The sequence below is a fragment of the Gopherus evgoodei genome, chromosome 2 (genome assembly GCF_007399415.2).
Source record: "Gopherus evgoodei ecotype Sinaloan lineage chromosome 2, rGopEvg1_v1.p, whole genome shotgun sequence".
Classification (NCBI taxonomy): Eukaryota; Metazoa; Chordata; order Testudines; family Testudinidae; genus Gopherus; species Gopherus evgoodei.
This window is the reverse complement of record NC_044323.1, coordinates 47,629,605-47,646,002: the sequence shown is the minus strand read 5'-3', so window position 1 is coordinate 47,646,002 and position 16,398 is coordinate 47,629,605. Positions and strand designations below refer to the sequence as shown.

At 39.4% G+C, this 16,398-nt stretch overlaps 1 protein-coding gene across 1 annotated transcript in view; it reads right to left on the bottom strand.

The window, feature by feature from the left end:
- The window catches only part of COL1A2 (collagen type I alpha 2 chain), a 50,117-nt gene that overhangs the window by 23,695 nt on the left and 10,024 nt on the right, over window positions 1-16,398 (bottom strand). The window contains exons 7-28 of the mRNA XM_030550582.1: window positions 14,848-14,892; window positions 14,688-14,741; window positions 14,325-14,378; window positions 13,889-13,942; window positions 13,231-13,284; window positions 12,877-12,930; window positions 11,090-11,134; window positions 10,740-10,793; window positions 10,579-10,623; window positions 8,007-8,060; window positions 5,725-5,823; window positions 5,578-5,622; window positions 5,377-5,475; window positions 4,734-4,787; window positions 4,528-4,635; window positions 3,978-4,031; window positions 3,740-3,838; window positions 2,281-2,334; window positions 1,932-2,030; window positions 1,067-1,120; window positions 302-355; window positions 108-161 (exon numbers count right to left, since the gene is read on the bottom strand). Of these exons, the coding sequence (XP_030406442.1) occupies window positions 108-161; window positions 302-355; window positions 1,067-1,120; window positions 1,932-2,030; window positions 2,281-2,334; window positions 3,740-3,838; window positions 3,978-4,031; window positions 4,528-4,635; window positions 4,734-4,787; window positions 5,377-5,475; window positions 5,578-5,622; window positions 5,725-5,823; window positions 8,007-8,060; window positions 10,579-10,623; window positions 10,740-10,793; window positions 11,090-11,134; window positions 12,877-12,930; window positions 13,231-13,284; window positions 13,889-13,942; window positions 14,325-14,378; window positions 14,688-14,741; window positions 14,848-14,892 (1,386 nt within the window). The remainder of the gene's footprint in view (window positions 1-107; window positions 162-301; window positions 356-1,066; window positions 1,121-1,931; window positions 2,031-2,280; window positions 2,335-3,739; window positions 3,839-3,977; window positions 4,032-4,527; window positions 4,636-4,733; window positions 4,788-5,376; window positions 5,476-5,577; window positions 5,623-5,724; window positions 5,824-8,006; window positions 8,061-10,578; window positions 10,624-10,739; window positions 10,794-11,089; window positions 11,135-12,876; window positions 12,931-13,230; window positions 13,285-13,888; window positions 13,943-14,324; window positions 14,379-14,687; window positions 14,742-14,847; window positions 14,893-16,398) is intronic.

Below are 16,398 nucleotides of genomic sequence, written 5' to 3'. Positions count from 1 at the left end.
AAAGGTGAGCTTACAGAAAACAGGAGAGTTAAATATCAACTATAGTGTTTGCTACTATGAATGATAAAATTTATGGGATAATATCTGGCAAGTGAATATTTACTTACTTGGAAGCCAGGGGGGCCAGCTGGACCTTGTTCACCTTTTGCACCAGGATTGCCCTAGAGGGAATTAAAAAGAAAAATGCTTAACTAGGACCTGGAAAAACAAGAGAAGGTTTTTCATATTGGAAGTCCTGTAGTTTAACATTAAACCAAGAACATTATGCAACTAGGTTTATGATGTAGAAGCTGTTACTTACAGCAATGCCAGGGGGACCTTGAGCACCATTGTTGCCATCAGGACCAGGAGCACCCTAAACACAGTATTGGAGAAAGATTTGATGACTCATTTATATATCCAAGCTTTCCTGTCTTTCTGAATTACTTGTTCTGAAAGTATAGGGCCACAACAGCTTATTTTGTACCTGCAACTGGTCTAGTTAATAAGAGTCTTTATCCTGCTCAGATTTCTATCTATTTGTGTTTAATAGCTGCATTGTAAGAAGATAACAGAAGTGCTCACAATTGTATTGTGGGATGGCTATGGTTCTAGAATTAACTAGAAGTCATGGGGTCAAATTCATCCCTGGTTGAAACTTCCTTCAGTGAAGTTATATGAATGAATTTGATCCATCAGCCATAGAAAAAGAAGAGTTCTTGATGGCAGGATGTGGATGATAAGCAATCCCTTCCCCTGGAGATTTAGTAAATCTCATAAATAATATGAAGAAAACAGAATTTGAGGGATAAATTGGAAATGAATAAGCTTTCCTTTTCAGAATTGATTTACAGAGGAAGGGATCTAATGTATGGGGTGAACCAAGCAGAGTAATTCACGTTTAACATTAGTCCAGTGTACTGATAGATGGTTAGACACATGTTTACAGAATGTTCTCCTATTTCATCAGTTATTCTTTGGTTCACTTGCACAAACTAATGCTATCTTCTCTTTGTGGGGGCCATGAATATATGTTATTGCTCTCCTACCTCCTATCTATATATTACTAGATAAAATATACACATACCCGTGGGCCAGCAACACCAACATTGCCTCTGTCACCAGGTTTGCCAGGTTCACCCTACAGTAAATGAAGGGTGGGGGGGACAAGGAAGGGAGAAACACAAACAAATTAAACAAGTAATCATTTTGGAAACAGTTAAAGTGCCAATCAAAGATTGTTATTTTCCATGCCACAATATCTATTATAATCATGCTCCTTTATCCTTATATTTTCAGACCTTTTCACTGGATAGTTGAAGAGGTAGGAGAAAACATCTATACAATAGAAATAATTACCTTGTCCTTTTTTTCAAAACCCCATTCATCTATATTGGCAGGGCTCAGTTCTGCTCTCTGAGATGCTGTACATGGTGGCTTTCACTAGGCAACACCATAAATCCAAGGACTTGAGTGTAAAAATTACCTATCACACCTACAAGACTGATCCAAAACCTCACTAAAGTCAATGGGAGTATTTCCACTGGCTTCAATGGGCTTTAGATCAGACTGTATATGATCAGGCATATCCAGAAAGCTTTTGAACAGCCAGACCTGCAGTTCCTCTATAGCTGAAATGCGTGCAGGGGACCAACGTTTGTAGAACAATTAAATATAGAAAGCAGCACTAAAATGAACATATATTTTAATATGCACTTATTCTGATAACAGCCTTAAACATTTTCTACTGGTTTGTTGAAAAAATATTGTTTCTATTTTGGGTTACTGCACAAATTACTAGAGACACAAAACTGTCCTGATAGCATTAAGTACACTATACTCAATAAATAACAATGCAAATGGCATGCAAGCAGATTCAAGTGCTTAACTATAATTATTATGAAGATAACTCTCTACCAAGAAGTAGGCTTACTCTGTTCTATTGTACTTACATTGGGACCTTTTGGTCCAGGGAATCCAATGTTGCCAGGCTCGCCTCTTGCACCAGCTGGACCAGTTGGGCCAACTCTACCATCAGCACCAGGGAAACCCTAAAAAACCAATCATACTTTTGAATACCTATTTTTTAATCATGGGCCCATGGTTCAGTTTCTTTCACTGATGTAAGGAAACGAGTTACCCTTTTGGGGAAACAGCAAACATCGAGTGTATATGGTTTACTTTTAAAAATTGGAGAGCATATCTGAATATACAGTCACTCTCAGTACACGTTTTCTCCTTTCAGTGACAATAGTTTTAATATATATTTGGAAAATGTAATGTAAAGAAAAGAATACTTACAACGGGACCTTCCTTGCCAGCAGGGCCTGGGTTACCAGGTTGACCTGGAAGACCCTAAAACAGAAAGGTTTTATTGTCATGAAATTCATTCAGATCATTAAAAACAAACAAATAACTCCTCCCCCCCAGCTTTTTCTATATACTATCTAAATAAATTGCAGTAAATACGCTAAGTCTTTACTGTTTGCACCAAAAACACATTAAAGTAGAACTCAGTAATATATTCCCACACAGATTGAAAACAGTCATTTTAATTCCGTATACTATATTTTATAATACGTGTGCCACTTGGTTAAACTCATTTAGGCCCTAATCCTGCAAACATTCACAAATTTAAAGGTAAGTATGTGCATAAGTGTTTGCAGAATTGGGGGCTAATGGTTTATACATTCATTAGAAATCTGATGGAAACAAATTTTACAGAGGGTGAATTAGAGAGAATAAAACCAATGCCATGAAGGCAGTGACAGACTAGGGACAGATCCTGCACCACTGAACTCAATGGGAGTTTTGCTACTGACTTAAATGGGAGCAGTATAGATAACCTAGATAATCTATCAACTCATGTGAATTTATGGACAAGATTTATTGTTCTTTCAGTTAACATGACTAACAACAAGGGCCAATGTGGCTTAGAGAAAACTGTAACAGACACACACATTTGAACTATGATCATAATTACCACATTGTATAAGTAATAACTAAGGCTAAGATTTTATCATGGTTATTTTTACTATAAGTCACATATAGTACAAGTCATTGGCAATAAACAAAAATTCACAGAAGCCGTGACCTGTCTGTGACTTTTGCTGCTGCAGCTCCATAGTGTCTCCTGCCACCATGGTGGCTGAGAACTGCAGGGTTCCCTCTCTTCCCTCCCTCCCACGTGTATGAGGCTGTCGTCTGTCACTGGAACCCTGAGGAAGGCCCCCAGAGGAGGTTGTTGGGGACTCTGAGGAGGCTGTCACCGATTGCTGGAACCCTGCCGGGGCCACGCTGGCTGCCAGCTCCAGTCTCATGGCCCCAGGGGCTGAAGCAGAAAATGTCACTGAGATCTCTGGAAGTCACAGTTTCTCGATTCCATGACATAAAAGTAGCCTTAGTAATAGTCAGTGGAATCACCTTTGGGACAGGGAGCATCTCTTTGTTCTGTGTTTGTACAGTGCCTAGCACAATGGGGTCCTGGTCCATGATTGGGGCCCTTAGTTGCTACCAAGATAGCATTATATAATAATTAATTAATTTCATTAAATGTTTTGACGTCGTTTAATCATTTTATTGAAGAAAGCACTCATAATACCAAGAGATCTGTATAATGACAGGCTGATGGAAATTTGCCAGTTATCCTCTGTGATAATGGACAAAAATCTTCTCTAATTTTTGAATAGTTTTATCCCACAAAATGAAAGTCATTTCCCTTTTTGCAATTCTCCAGCAAAGCTACTGAGTTCAGACTTACTCTTGGACCGAGGAGGCCAGGCTCACCAGGGCGACCAGAATCACCGCTAGGACCCCTAGCACCAGCAGGACCAGGAGCACCGCGGCTTCCAGCAGGTCCCTACCAAAAAAAAAAAAGAAGAAAAATTAAAAAAAAAGTTAAAGGCAGAGATAATTAGCCACAAGTATCATCCAAATATATAACTAAAGAAATCCTGCATTACACTACTTGACTAGAAGTAAATTGTACAAAAACTCACCATAACACCAGCTCTGCCATCAGACCCAGGGAGACCACGAGACCCAGGAACGCCCTACGAATAACAAACACAAAACAGATTAAGAAAGGAAAAGAGATTGAGTCACTTGCTAAAGCAGAGTTTGCTAAAGCTCAGAATACACACCAAAACTGCTGATATCTCAGATGAGTCTGGATCTGAGCACCCTCAACTGTGGGGAAATCTGGATCCCGAGAGAGATCCAAACTTTGTGTTTTCCCAGAGCTCTAATGGGTTGAACCAGGACTTTTGGTGTGAGCACCCTCAGTGTTTGGTAAAATTCAACTCTGGATATGGGGCCAGACTTTGGCCATGATCTTCTAATCTAATATGTACTATGCGAAAATGGCTCAGATCACTGGATACAATATCTGTTCAATGAGCACATTCCAAGGGGGCTAGACTTAGCCAGAATAGTATGGATAGCAGCATTAATGACTCTTCATTTCTTTATTTGTGTTTGTCATTCTAGCTTTGCTGTGTCATTTCCCTTCTTTTTTGCTTATGGCTGAAATGTGCAAGGAGAACCTACTCTTAGACCTGCTGGACCAGGGGGGCCGGTAGCACCAGCTTCACCAGTAGAGCCTCTCTTGCCTTCCTCACCATTTGGACCAGCGGGACCCGGTGGACCAGCAGCACCCTGTTTTAATGTGAACAAAGAAAAAGATCAGAATCTTATGCGACAGGCTACAGTAAAATTCATTCACTGAAACATGTTTCAAGTGCTACTATACTCACAGGTTCACCCTTGTTACCAGTTTCTCCCTTGGATCCAGCAAGGCCAGGCTCACCCTAGAGTCACGCAAAGAGATCACAGAATTAAACACCCTAAAAAAATACTTTCTTCCACCTGTGCAAGCTTTCTATGCAGCAAAGAACTATTCAATAATCCAGTGGGGGTATCCTGCATCATTCTATTTTGATAGACAATCGGGGCCATTCCTGGTATGTGTCTGATGGATTTTTTTTGTTTAACACAGATGGAACAATTCATAGAAAACAATATATTAAAAGATCATTTAAAATAACATCAATTGACCTAAGGCATTCAGGGTCTGCTGCTCAGTTGGCATTATACCAGCCGAGGGCCTGGCACTAAGACTGTTTTTTGCATCTTACTGCCTTACACAACTTTGGATAGCATTAGTGTGCAAGAACTACTGAGCTTCATGGTCAGCACACTGTAAGAATGTGCAACATATGAATTCTTAAGTCACAACAAGCCAAGAGGTGGCAAAACATGGAAGTGAGCTGCTATGTGTAACCTGAAAGAAAAACTAAAATGTTTGTCATTAAAGATAAAATATATCCAGCAGGTTTTACAAGTGTGGAGACTTTGGCCATTGTAAAATAGAGATATACTATAGACTATGCCACTTACAGCAAGTCCTCTAGGGCCAGCTGCACCAGCTGGGCCAGCAGGTCCAGGAATACCACGAGGACCAGGCAAACCAGGAGCACCAGCAACACCAGGAAGACCCTGTTAAGCAAAAAAGAAAGAACATAATCTCATTATCTTCTTTGTCACTTTAATTGAAACATGCTTTCTGAGGCAACTCAGCTTGAATTTAGAGATACTTACAGCTGCACCTTTAGCACCAGCAAGGCCATTAGCACCAGGGTTGCCCTAATAAGAAAGACAAAAGGTATTGGTTAATATAATCTTCTGCTTACTCCCCCGAGCTCCAAGAATTCACATTTGCGGATAGCAAGATTGAAGCTAACTTACTACAGGGCCAACGGGGCCAGAAGCACCAGGAAGTCCGGGCTCCCCTCTTGGACCAGCAGGACCACTGGGACCGACAGCACCAGCAGCTCCAATATCACCCTATTTGAGAAAATGGTATCAGACCTTTCATTTACAAGAACAGTGCAGCAGATATACCACAGCATGGTGTCTTTCAGCATACACTAGTAATACCACTGCAACCTGAGATTAATAATAAATGTCAGCATTTGTTATTGCTGTGTGAGATAGCCTCCGTTTCTTCATATGTCTACACTATGAGCCGCAGTGTGATTCCCTAAGTCGTGTACATGTACTCGATGAAAGCTAGCATGAGTATAACTAGCACTGTAGCCATGGTAGCATGAGTAGTGGCAGTAGAAGCATGGCTGAGCCGTGCCAAATACATACACACTGGTGTTAGGTGGGTGGGTGTGCACTCGGCACTGCTCAGTTGTGCCTCCATTGCCTCTACCCATGCTACTGCAGCTGCACTGCTATTTATACTTGTGCTGGCTCAACAAGAACTAACGTGAGTATACGTACACGATCTAGGGAATCACACCCCTAGGTCACGGTGTAGACATAGCCTTTTTACCTGTTTTCAGAGGCACTGAGCCTTGGAAGCCTATGTAGTTCCCATGGAAATCAGTGGCTTTCATGGGAGCTGTGGGTCCCCAGCACCCCTGAAAAATCAGACCATACGTTATTATCCAAGATCACACAGCAAGTCAATTATGGAACTGGTCTGCACTGTTGCAAATAATGATAGAAGGTGCGGGGCAACCATGAATCGGTCTCAAAGTGCTTCCAGGCGAGGGATGTCCAATTTAATTTTTTGCATCTGAACTTATAATAAGCTACTGGCAGGGTATCAATTACACCTTTTTATGGGATCTTACCTTTTTCTCTTTTTTCAATGGTACATCAGAATTAGAGGCTAACTCAGCCCTCAGACCCATAATTGTTCTGATTACTTATGTATTCATAAACTGACTGCACAGACTCTCTGCTATTACTGGATACACTCTGGGTAAGGTTTTATTTGGTTTCTAAAGCTATTGCCTTCTATCAAGAATGCATGCGTCCTCATCTTCAATACAGAGTTTCAGTTTGTAAAGACTAAGGATCCCAGCAAACAATTCTCCATCATTCTGATCTAAATATGAATCAAGATAGATTTGTCTGTTGAGACATGTAATCTTCGTGGGAAGCATATCTGTATTAAGGAGGAGGATAGCACCAGCAAACTACTCTAGCTTATTCAAAATCAGTGTAGCCCTTGATCTCTTGGCAAATTGTCAATACAGTTCCCAAATGGGACATAACTTGACTCACTGGCCTAAATCCTGCCATTCTTTCTCCATCAAAAAATTCCATTTTATTTAATGGGAGTTTTAACTCAAGAAGAACTCCAAGATCTGACCTACAGCAAATGGATTATTTAATCTATAATCTGCAATGGGGACAAGTTATTTACTTGAGGGTTAAAGTGAAGCTATAATTATTTTTAATTGTAGATTCTTCATAGTAATTTCTGGAACTCAGGAAATAAGGAGCCTGATTCTCCACCAGCCTGCACCTTGTGTAGTTTTTGAAACCTGTGACTAGTTAGTGTAAAATACTACCATGCTGATTTGGCATGTTTCACCTCCACTTGTCACAGGTATACATAACTGCACAAGGTGTGAAGTAGTGATGAACCAGGCTCTATATCTCCATAACTGCCTTTATCTGTTCATTTCTTAGATTCAAATTTCATCTAATCTATCATTAACTATAGAGGAAATCCTGCTCTCAGGTCCAGAGTATGAGTCTCTTACTGGCATTTCTTCTATTGATTATTCTGCATTCATTCTGCTCCGAGAAGTTCAGTTTACATCAATGCCAATGCAGCAATCAGTTTGAGTGCTGAATATGGAACAGATTTGTACTAAAGAGCCCACAGCTGGACTTTACAACCCAGTATGCAATCAACATGTTTTATGTAATCTTTTTGGGCACTTCCCTATGATCATTTGGGGCAAACATTCCCTGTGATTATTTAGGAAAAAATAAATTAAAATAGTCTAGCTGTGTGGAAAAGCTGCCATATTTCAAAATAGTGTTACTTATGTGTATATGTGATAATATTTCCAAAAGACTGTAAGGGTTTTTCCTCATTCTGATCTGTAACAATAATGTTTGGTTTGAAAGCACTGCAGTGTCAGATGTGAGTGCACATTTTGCTGTGCATAAGAATTAGATGGCACATTTCACCTTCTTCTAAAAGATGATATTCATACCTTGGCACCAGGAGCACCTGGAAAACCTGGAGGACCAGCAGCACCAATGGGGCCCTACAAAATGAAAGAGACAAAGTGTTTAGAGAGATTACTGAAAACACAGGCACCTTAGTTGCTGAAATAAATATATGGCAAAATACAAATGTATCTGATCAATTACTTATCCATGCATCTTCTGAATCTCAGAAGTGACAATTTCAGCTTTCTATAAACAATTAGAACTAGGATTGATGCTGAGTAATATTTGCATTGTGGGTTAAGACTTTGTAAATGAGGGAAGACTCCTGTCCTAGAACCAAAACACACGACTAGGGCAGGCAAGTACAGGATGGGCAGAGGCAGCCATCTGCTAGTGCCAGGCAAGATGCCTCACAGCAAACTACCACAAGAAACAAAGAGAAAACATGTTATTCTGGCCAGAAGCAGTGCACCAGCTACTCCTTGCAGCTGATGCTTATCAACCGTACACTCCACTGCATTAGGCATGTGTGTTGTGTAGGGCAACTGGCCAGCTGCTTGCATGGGAGAGGGAAAGGTTCCCTCAACTCTTGCATTACCTTGCACTCTAGTGCTTGAAGCAACTCCCACTGAAGTCAATGTGAGTCCTTCCATTGACTTCAATAGGTGATGGATCTGGCCATAGGGAAGCAGAGGGCAGGATTTGACCCTAAGATGTGAATGCAGTGTACAATAGTTACCATGATTACCTCCAAAAGGAAACCAGGATTTGTGAGTGGATGAGAGAAAGGGCAACTTCACTTCCATTGTGATGAATAGGGGCTGGTCTACACTACGGGGGGAAATCGATCTTAGATACGCAACTTCAGCTACGTGAATAACATAGCTGAAGTCGAATATCTAAGATCGGATTACTCACCCGTCCTCACCGCGCGGGATCGATGTCCGCGGCTCCCCCTGTCGATTCCGCAACTCCGTTGGGGTTGGTGGAGTTCCGGAATCGATATAAGCATGCTCGGGGATTGATATATCACATCTAGATGAGACGCAATATATCGATCCCCAAGCAATCGATTTTAACCCGCCGATACGGCGAGTAGTCTAGACGTAGCCTAGGAGACAACTTATGCTCTGTAACTGTGTCAGTCTCGATAAGCACTAGTCACTGTGGGTTGCCATACTTAAACAGTTATGCAGCACTTTAGCCATTCAACAGTTTCAATCATTACTCCACTAAGTACAATACAGAACTGGGGTGTGGCCTACAGGTGGCAAATTGTATTATATTTGTGACATAGACTCTCATAATGATATTAACATAAACATCTTTATTCAACTCAAGTGGCTCTGTTTTTAAAAATGGAAAAAGCACAAATATTTCAGCATTAACCTGATGTTCCACTGGCCCTGTCATATCTAGGTGCTGCTGTGAGACTTGATGCTTGGAATTATTATGGGACAAATATTCTGGCATACAGAACCTAGACACAACAAGATGAGTTAGGGATAGCACTAAATCTCTTTGTTTTGGTGGATTTATAGCCTTCATTTTATTTTGCTCTTCTTAATGACACAAAAAAGTGTTATTTTTTCTTAAATTATTAAGGGAAAGCATAACTATGAGTCACTGATTATTAGTACTGTCATCATCTCATTCTGTTTCTATAGGGCTAAGACCTTCTCTAAAGTACACTGGGGTAATTCATCAACAGTAACTACCTCCATAGATCCACATGAAGTCAATGGGGTTTCTCAGTGTAACTGAGAGGAGAATTTGGTAGATTATTTCTATCCAGTGTACTATATAACTGAAGGAACCACTGTGATCCTGCTTTTCTATGATTTTTTAACCCAGAGGTAATAACCACAATGGTTGTATCTGTTAACATTAAAAAAAACCCTGTATGATACATATGCAACAAATGTATGCTAAAAATCCATATCAGAAGTAATATGCATGAAAAGTAGCCATTTGCTGAACTTCCATCATCTTGACGTTTGGAATGTTTTTAATTCTGAGTGGCATGGAGACTGGAAGTGGAAAAGCACTTGAGTTTTTTTTAAAGTAAGTCTCAAGGAGGATCAGACATTAAATCACCTACACATTTAAATTTGGTATGCCAAAGTTAGTAATTCTGCACACACAGAGATCTGATTTGGATTGCACATCAGTGAAAATCCAGAGTGATTTCACTTAAGTCAGCCGCTACTTAGGATTTTACATCAGTAGTAACTCATCTGAATTTGTTTCAGTGTGAGAAAATTGCCTTGGAAACAATTAAAATGGTCTGATTTTGCCCTTGAAAAGTAAAATAAAATCCCAGCTGCCTAGCCCATTTGGTATATAAATGAGTAAATGAGAGTACAATTTGATCCTTTCAGATGTCAGGTATGTTCTGCCAATGTTAATGTCTGAGAATCTCAGCAAGTGGTGACTGAAAATGACATTATACTTCATATTTTACTGACTCCCTGCTGGTTAACAGACAATCATAAACAGAAAAAGCCACACAGATAATCTCATTGGACATCGGAAAATTCTGCATAATTCAGATGGTTACAAGACCTAAAATAACACCACCCTCTGCCCCAAATGACCAAAGTTGTAACTTACAGCAGGACCGGTGGGGCCAGCGCTGCCATCACTTCCACGAGCACCCTACAGGAGAAAAATATGAGAATTAACTTCTGACACAGGATTAAAGAATACCTACTGAAAAGGCACAGTAAATATGACTTATGGTAAGTAAAATATACAGATATGAAGTCACTTACAGTGGGTCCAGGAGGACCTACTCTTCCTCTTTCACCGGGGAGGCCACGAGCACCCTGGAAGAATACATTTAATTAGTTATTTTGTACATGTGTGGCAAAACATTCACTGAGCAAGATATGACTTCAGTTTTGCCTCCATCACTGTATTAACATCCTTCAGAGGAATAGGTTTCAGATTTTAATTCTGATCAGGCAAAGAATGTTATTCCAGTTAAACATGCACTGTTATATTAGGATGACTGACTTTAACAAAATTGACCACAGTGATTGGCCAGCATTAGAAGAGTTAGCTGAGAAATATCTTACAGATTTAGTAATTTTCTACATTATGAACAATAGCAAATACTCACAGCTTGTCCTGGGCTACCATTTTCACCATGGGCACCAGGTTCACCCTGTTAACAATAAAAATTGTTCATCAGTTAGGCCTAAATTACATTTCTAATGGACTGTTCAATGGCCCTAAAGAGACTGTAAGGGCCTGATCTTACTCGTACTGATCTCAGTGGGAATCACCCCCCTCCTCCCTTTTTTTGCCTTAGGTCAAGATTACAAACGCTGAGTCAGCCCACTCCATCTAATGGACAGAAGTAAGCCATTCCCCTGCAGCCTTGTACCTTGAGGCAAGTGATCAGAGATATGTATGGGAGTCATCCAACTAAACACACCTTTTTCTGTCCTTTGACCACTAGATGTTGCCCTGGATGCTGTCCCATAGGTGAATAAATCACTGTGCTAGAGCACTAATATTTTGTTCTGTAGAAGTATTATGAAGCTACAATATAGTTTTGCAAGAACTGTTGCAATGTAATTTGAGAACAAATAAATTTTGCTGGTTGACAGTGTAACATATATTTGTATGCAATGCTACCATATGATGTATTTGGTTTGTGAAAATAAAAAGGTATAAATAGGTATAATGTGTAGCAGAGCTAAAATTCCCTAAATAGTGGCTCATTTAGCCTTATGAATCAGTGGTATAATTTGCACTCTATATGTCATGGATTCATGTAAATTAGTTCCTGAGAATATATCTGTTCTCCCTGAATTATGGGTCCTGCAAAGTGAAAAAGCCAGATTTAACCCTAGTGTAACTTCCCTGTAATCAGCACAGATATACCATTAGTGAATTTGGCTTAATCTGTTTCCAGACATTATGTGTTAATAATTGTTCTCTCATTCATTTCACTTTGTCTGATTTTCCCCTACAAGTATTTAACAGAAATTTTGATTGCTGACTTCTTTAATGGCAAGCTATTAGGCTATCAGATAGCATGCTGCACAGAGAGATGAGAATTCTGTACTATAATCAACAGCATTTATTACCAAGCCCCCAGAAATAAAGTGACAAAAAGGAATTGTGTGAAATTTGTGGGTTGCTGATTTAATAACTGTCAAAATCCAAACTCTAGTGTGAAATAAGCAGAAGCATCCTATCTCCCAATTGGTTGTTTCTATCAACATTGCTATGAAGGACTGAAATGAAAAGGAAGGAAAAGTATGAAGGAAAAAAAGAATAACTAGATGGGGAACCTAATAAGTTGTTAAAAATGTCTATGTGATTCTGCATTTCTCTGCCATGTTTAAATTCAGTTTCGCAAGGCTGCTCTTCAAATCTGTTGCTAAAGTGTGGCACTGTGAAGAAAAAAGCTCAGAAAGACCAACTCAATCTAAATTAAAGCAACATCACTAACCGTCAATGTTTTAACAGAGGGCAGCACCACAATACCTGGCTAAGCAACAACGTTTTTCAGGAAGGGGAGAGGTTTTCATTGTAATGGACTTACAGCAACCAATTGCCAAGTTCTTGTGTGGGACTTAGGGTGCAGGGGCAGGAGAATCATGATTTTTTTTAATCATGCTGGAAAGCTAATAATTAGGGGTCCAGTCCTGCAGCTCTTACTGAGTAGAACTACACTCATGAGTAACAGCTCAAGGCCCCAGGCATGATCTCTCTTGTTAAGAAATGGCATGTGTTTCTGTTACATGGGTCAACTGATGTTGGAATTATTTCACCCTGAAAAATGTTTAGGTGACAATATAGGAGAGAAATTGGAGATAATAGCATGTGTATTTTGCTGGAAGAAGTTGTAAGTGCCCTATGTTTTAAAAGCCATTATTCTGATTTAGTTTTTACCTTGACACCTGGAGCACCAGCTTGTCCCCTTTGACCATCCAGACCGTTGTGTCCCTATATTGGATAAAAATCATTGTTAAAATGTATCTTATCGCAAATCTTTATTCATGCCTACAAACTGTCATTCACATGTGGAAGGTCCATCTTTCCACTGTCCCTCAATGCTAATCATATGGTTGTTTTTTCTTCCATTTTGTTATATCATGGACACACTCAAGGGTTTAATAAGACTTATTTTGCTAGTCCATATATTTACAATGTCTCTCACATAGATTAATCTGTGAAAGATTTATGGGGACTTGAATATCCTGAGATATTTTCAGATTTGACCACATAGGTAAGAAACATGCTCACCCTAATTCCCTTAAAGCCGGGCAGACCAGGAGTTCCAGGGAAACCACGAGCACCCTTAAAGGAAACAGAGGGAGAGTGAAGGACTGTCTCTCACATTAGCAATTATAGCTAAAGAGAAAAATGATAACTTTCCCAAAATATACTAATGTATTGACCAGAGTACTAAATTAGGAAAAAGATTTTAGCTATAGGATGGGAGCCTGAACCTGTGAAATACTCAGCATTGTCAATTTCCATCCTTCGCAGGGTCAGGCTCTTAACTACTAAGCAAAATTAACAATAAGCAGCCAATTGCCACGTTCTTCTGTGGGATGCATAGGGTGTAGCTCATAGCTGTTGTTAGGACATCAAATATGTTCTATACTAGTGTAGTCTAGTAAAGGATCAATCCTCCTCTTTCCGTGCTATTCCCCCCCCCACCAAAAAAAAAATTAATATGAGCCCCTAAACGTTTCTGATACACAGACTCTCTAGCGCCATACATAAGAATATACATACAGAAGAATCCATTAGGGTATGGAATGGCAGCAGAATAGCAGAGTAGTCCATTCAGGCCAGTATTACTAGTCTGCTAATATATTCCTTTTCCTACATATCCCCAGGTTTTATCAGCTATGAGACAATTATTCTGTTTAATATATGATAGGCGATGTTTCACCTGAGTACCAGGAACACCCCTCTCACCAGGTCTTCCAGGTTTTCCAGGGTTACCCTAAAAAGTGACAGAAAAGAAAACTAGTTGTGTAACTAAGGAAATGGAACCACTTTTTAAAAATCATTGGAGGTTATCTTAAATACATGGATGCTACATTTGCTTTAATTTCACTTTTCCTGTATTTTTGAGGCTTGAAGTCACATATGGAAAGATTTAACATTTGTCTTTTTTACACTATGTTTGCAAAATGCAACGCGATTTCTATAAAATCAATGGTTTGGGGAGTTGTGGTTTATTTTTTGGTGTGTGTTTTACATTTTCAAGTAATTGTCACCAGAACACCTAGGGGTGCCATTTAAATAAGATTAGTTTAATTTACAGATTTTAATCAAGAACCTCTGACTCTAATGAAGATGAATGGTGTTTAGTAATTACTTACATCTTCACCAGCCTTTCCAGGAAGACCAGCTGGACCACGGGCACCAACGGGACCCTATAAAAAAAGCACATGGATTATGTGAAGTTGGACAATTGAAGTGAGACTGTTCAGTTGCTTTGATGTTCAATTTGAATTAGAGAGGGCTGACATGGGACCCTGGTTCTGAGTCCTTCCATCCAAGTTTTGTGGAAGCCAGTTGACTTTAGACTTGTGGAAGTCTGAGCCCCACTGCTCAGGCCTATCTCTGTGACAGGAGCAAACAGAAACAACAAATTCAAATACCCCTGGACATGCACATAAACAAAAAATTCAGAGTTCAGATCCACTTCAAATTAACAGTAAGGGGGAGAAAAATCTACTTACTGTTTGACCAGGTTCACCAGGCTCACCAGCAGGTCCTTGGAAACCTTGAGCACCCTAGAAAAAATAAGTTTTCTTAATATCGTCTTATAGAATAAACTATTCATATTCTAGATGCACATACTCCTCCCCGTTCCAATGACTGCAATCTGAATACACTTACAGGGGGTCCACTTGTTCCAGGTGGGCCTCTGGGTCCCATTATACCCTAGGAAAAAAAACATATAAAAAACCCATTAGCATAATAATAATAATACTTGGCCATTATCTAGCATCTTTCATTTGAGGAGAACAAAATATGTTACAAACATTAATTCATTAAGTCTGACAACATTCCTGAGGAGTAGGAAGGGATTATAGCTGCCATTGTGCAATAGTTGAAGCACTGGAGGTTAAAGTGATCTGTCTCAAGCATACAGCCAGTCAAAGGCAGAGCTGGGAACAGAACCTAGGAGTTCCCTGACTCTGCTTTGCCTATTAGCTTACCACCAACTCATCCCAGTATATATGGGATATAATGAAACTATTAAAGCCACACTGCCAATGCTGACAAGTCATTAGACTTCCTACTTTCTTTTTGGCTTGTAGGTGAGGATATGATACAAGTGCCCTTGTACACAGTCATTCGTCCTCTTGGCTTGCCTGCACTATTCTTCTGAGCCAACAGGCAGTGTGAAAGGATGATGTCACAACTTGCACATTCCCACAGGCATAAACAAACAACAAAAAATCCATTGTTAGAGACATTTTAGGGTCTCTTGACCTTGTCAGTGGCTCTTCAAAGGAAAGGAAGAGATACTGAAAAATGAAAACTGGTATCGTGGCAGGGCAATAAGAGAAAAAAAAAATCTAGATAATGAATGATTACATATGCTACTATTACTATATGCTGCAAAATCCCTGTCAGTGTACTACTTTGGAAAGTGACTCTGTGTATACATTTCATGTGTAATATTTTGCCAGATATAGAGAAATTATTTTCATTTAAATTCTCCACCTTGCATTTTTTTGAACTTCATAAGGCAATCCATAAAGCGTTACTAGTTTATTCTGCTAAACGGATATTATGAACCCAAATTATGTCCTTAAAGAGGATTGTTAATAGACTAGCACACAATCTGTTAACAATTGTTTTATATAGTACAGAGCAAACACAGAAACAAACAAATAAGCCACCCCAAACTCATCTATCTAAACTTCCATCATACAAATTCATGTTTTATGGGATTGAGAGTGCTTTATGTCATAACTGAAATAATTTAGTATTAACAGATTATAATAATCTAAAATACATATTTGGGAACATTTTTACATATTCTGAGAGCAGGGTGAAAGAATATATAACAGTTTTTCAATACAGTAGATTATGTAACATTAGGGTCTCTTAACAATGTGAACAGTACTCATTAAAACGAATGAAGGGAACATATGCCTATTGAAAGAAGGGCATTTCCCTATAGGATCGAGAGAAAACTTAGTAGGTGGTGAGACTGCACAAACTGTATTTTACAATACATGATATGGTTACCAAAATATGTAATAATTTGGAGTAAAATTCCTGCTATGTGGACTCCCTGAACAAGGCCTGCGGACTACTTGTCTCACTTAGACCCTATTTGAGGGTTTAAGTAGGACTGGAGGGATACATAGGCCTTGCACTGGATCTCTGCATGAAGGTGAATTCCACCTCCATTTTTTCCCTATGATTTTTTCT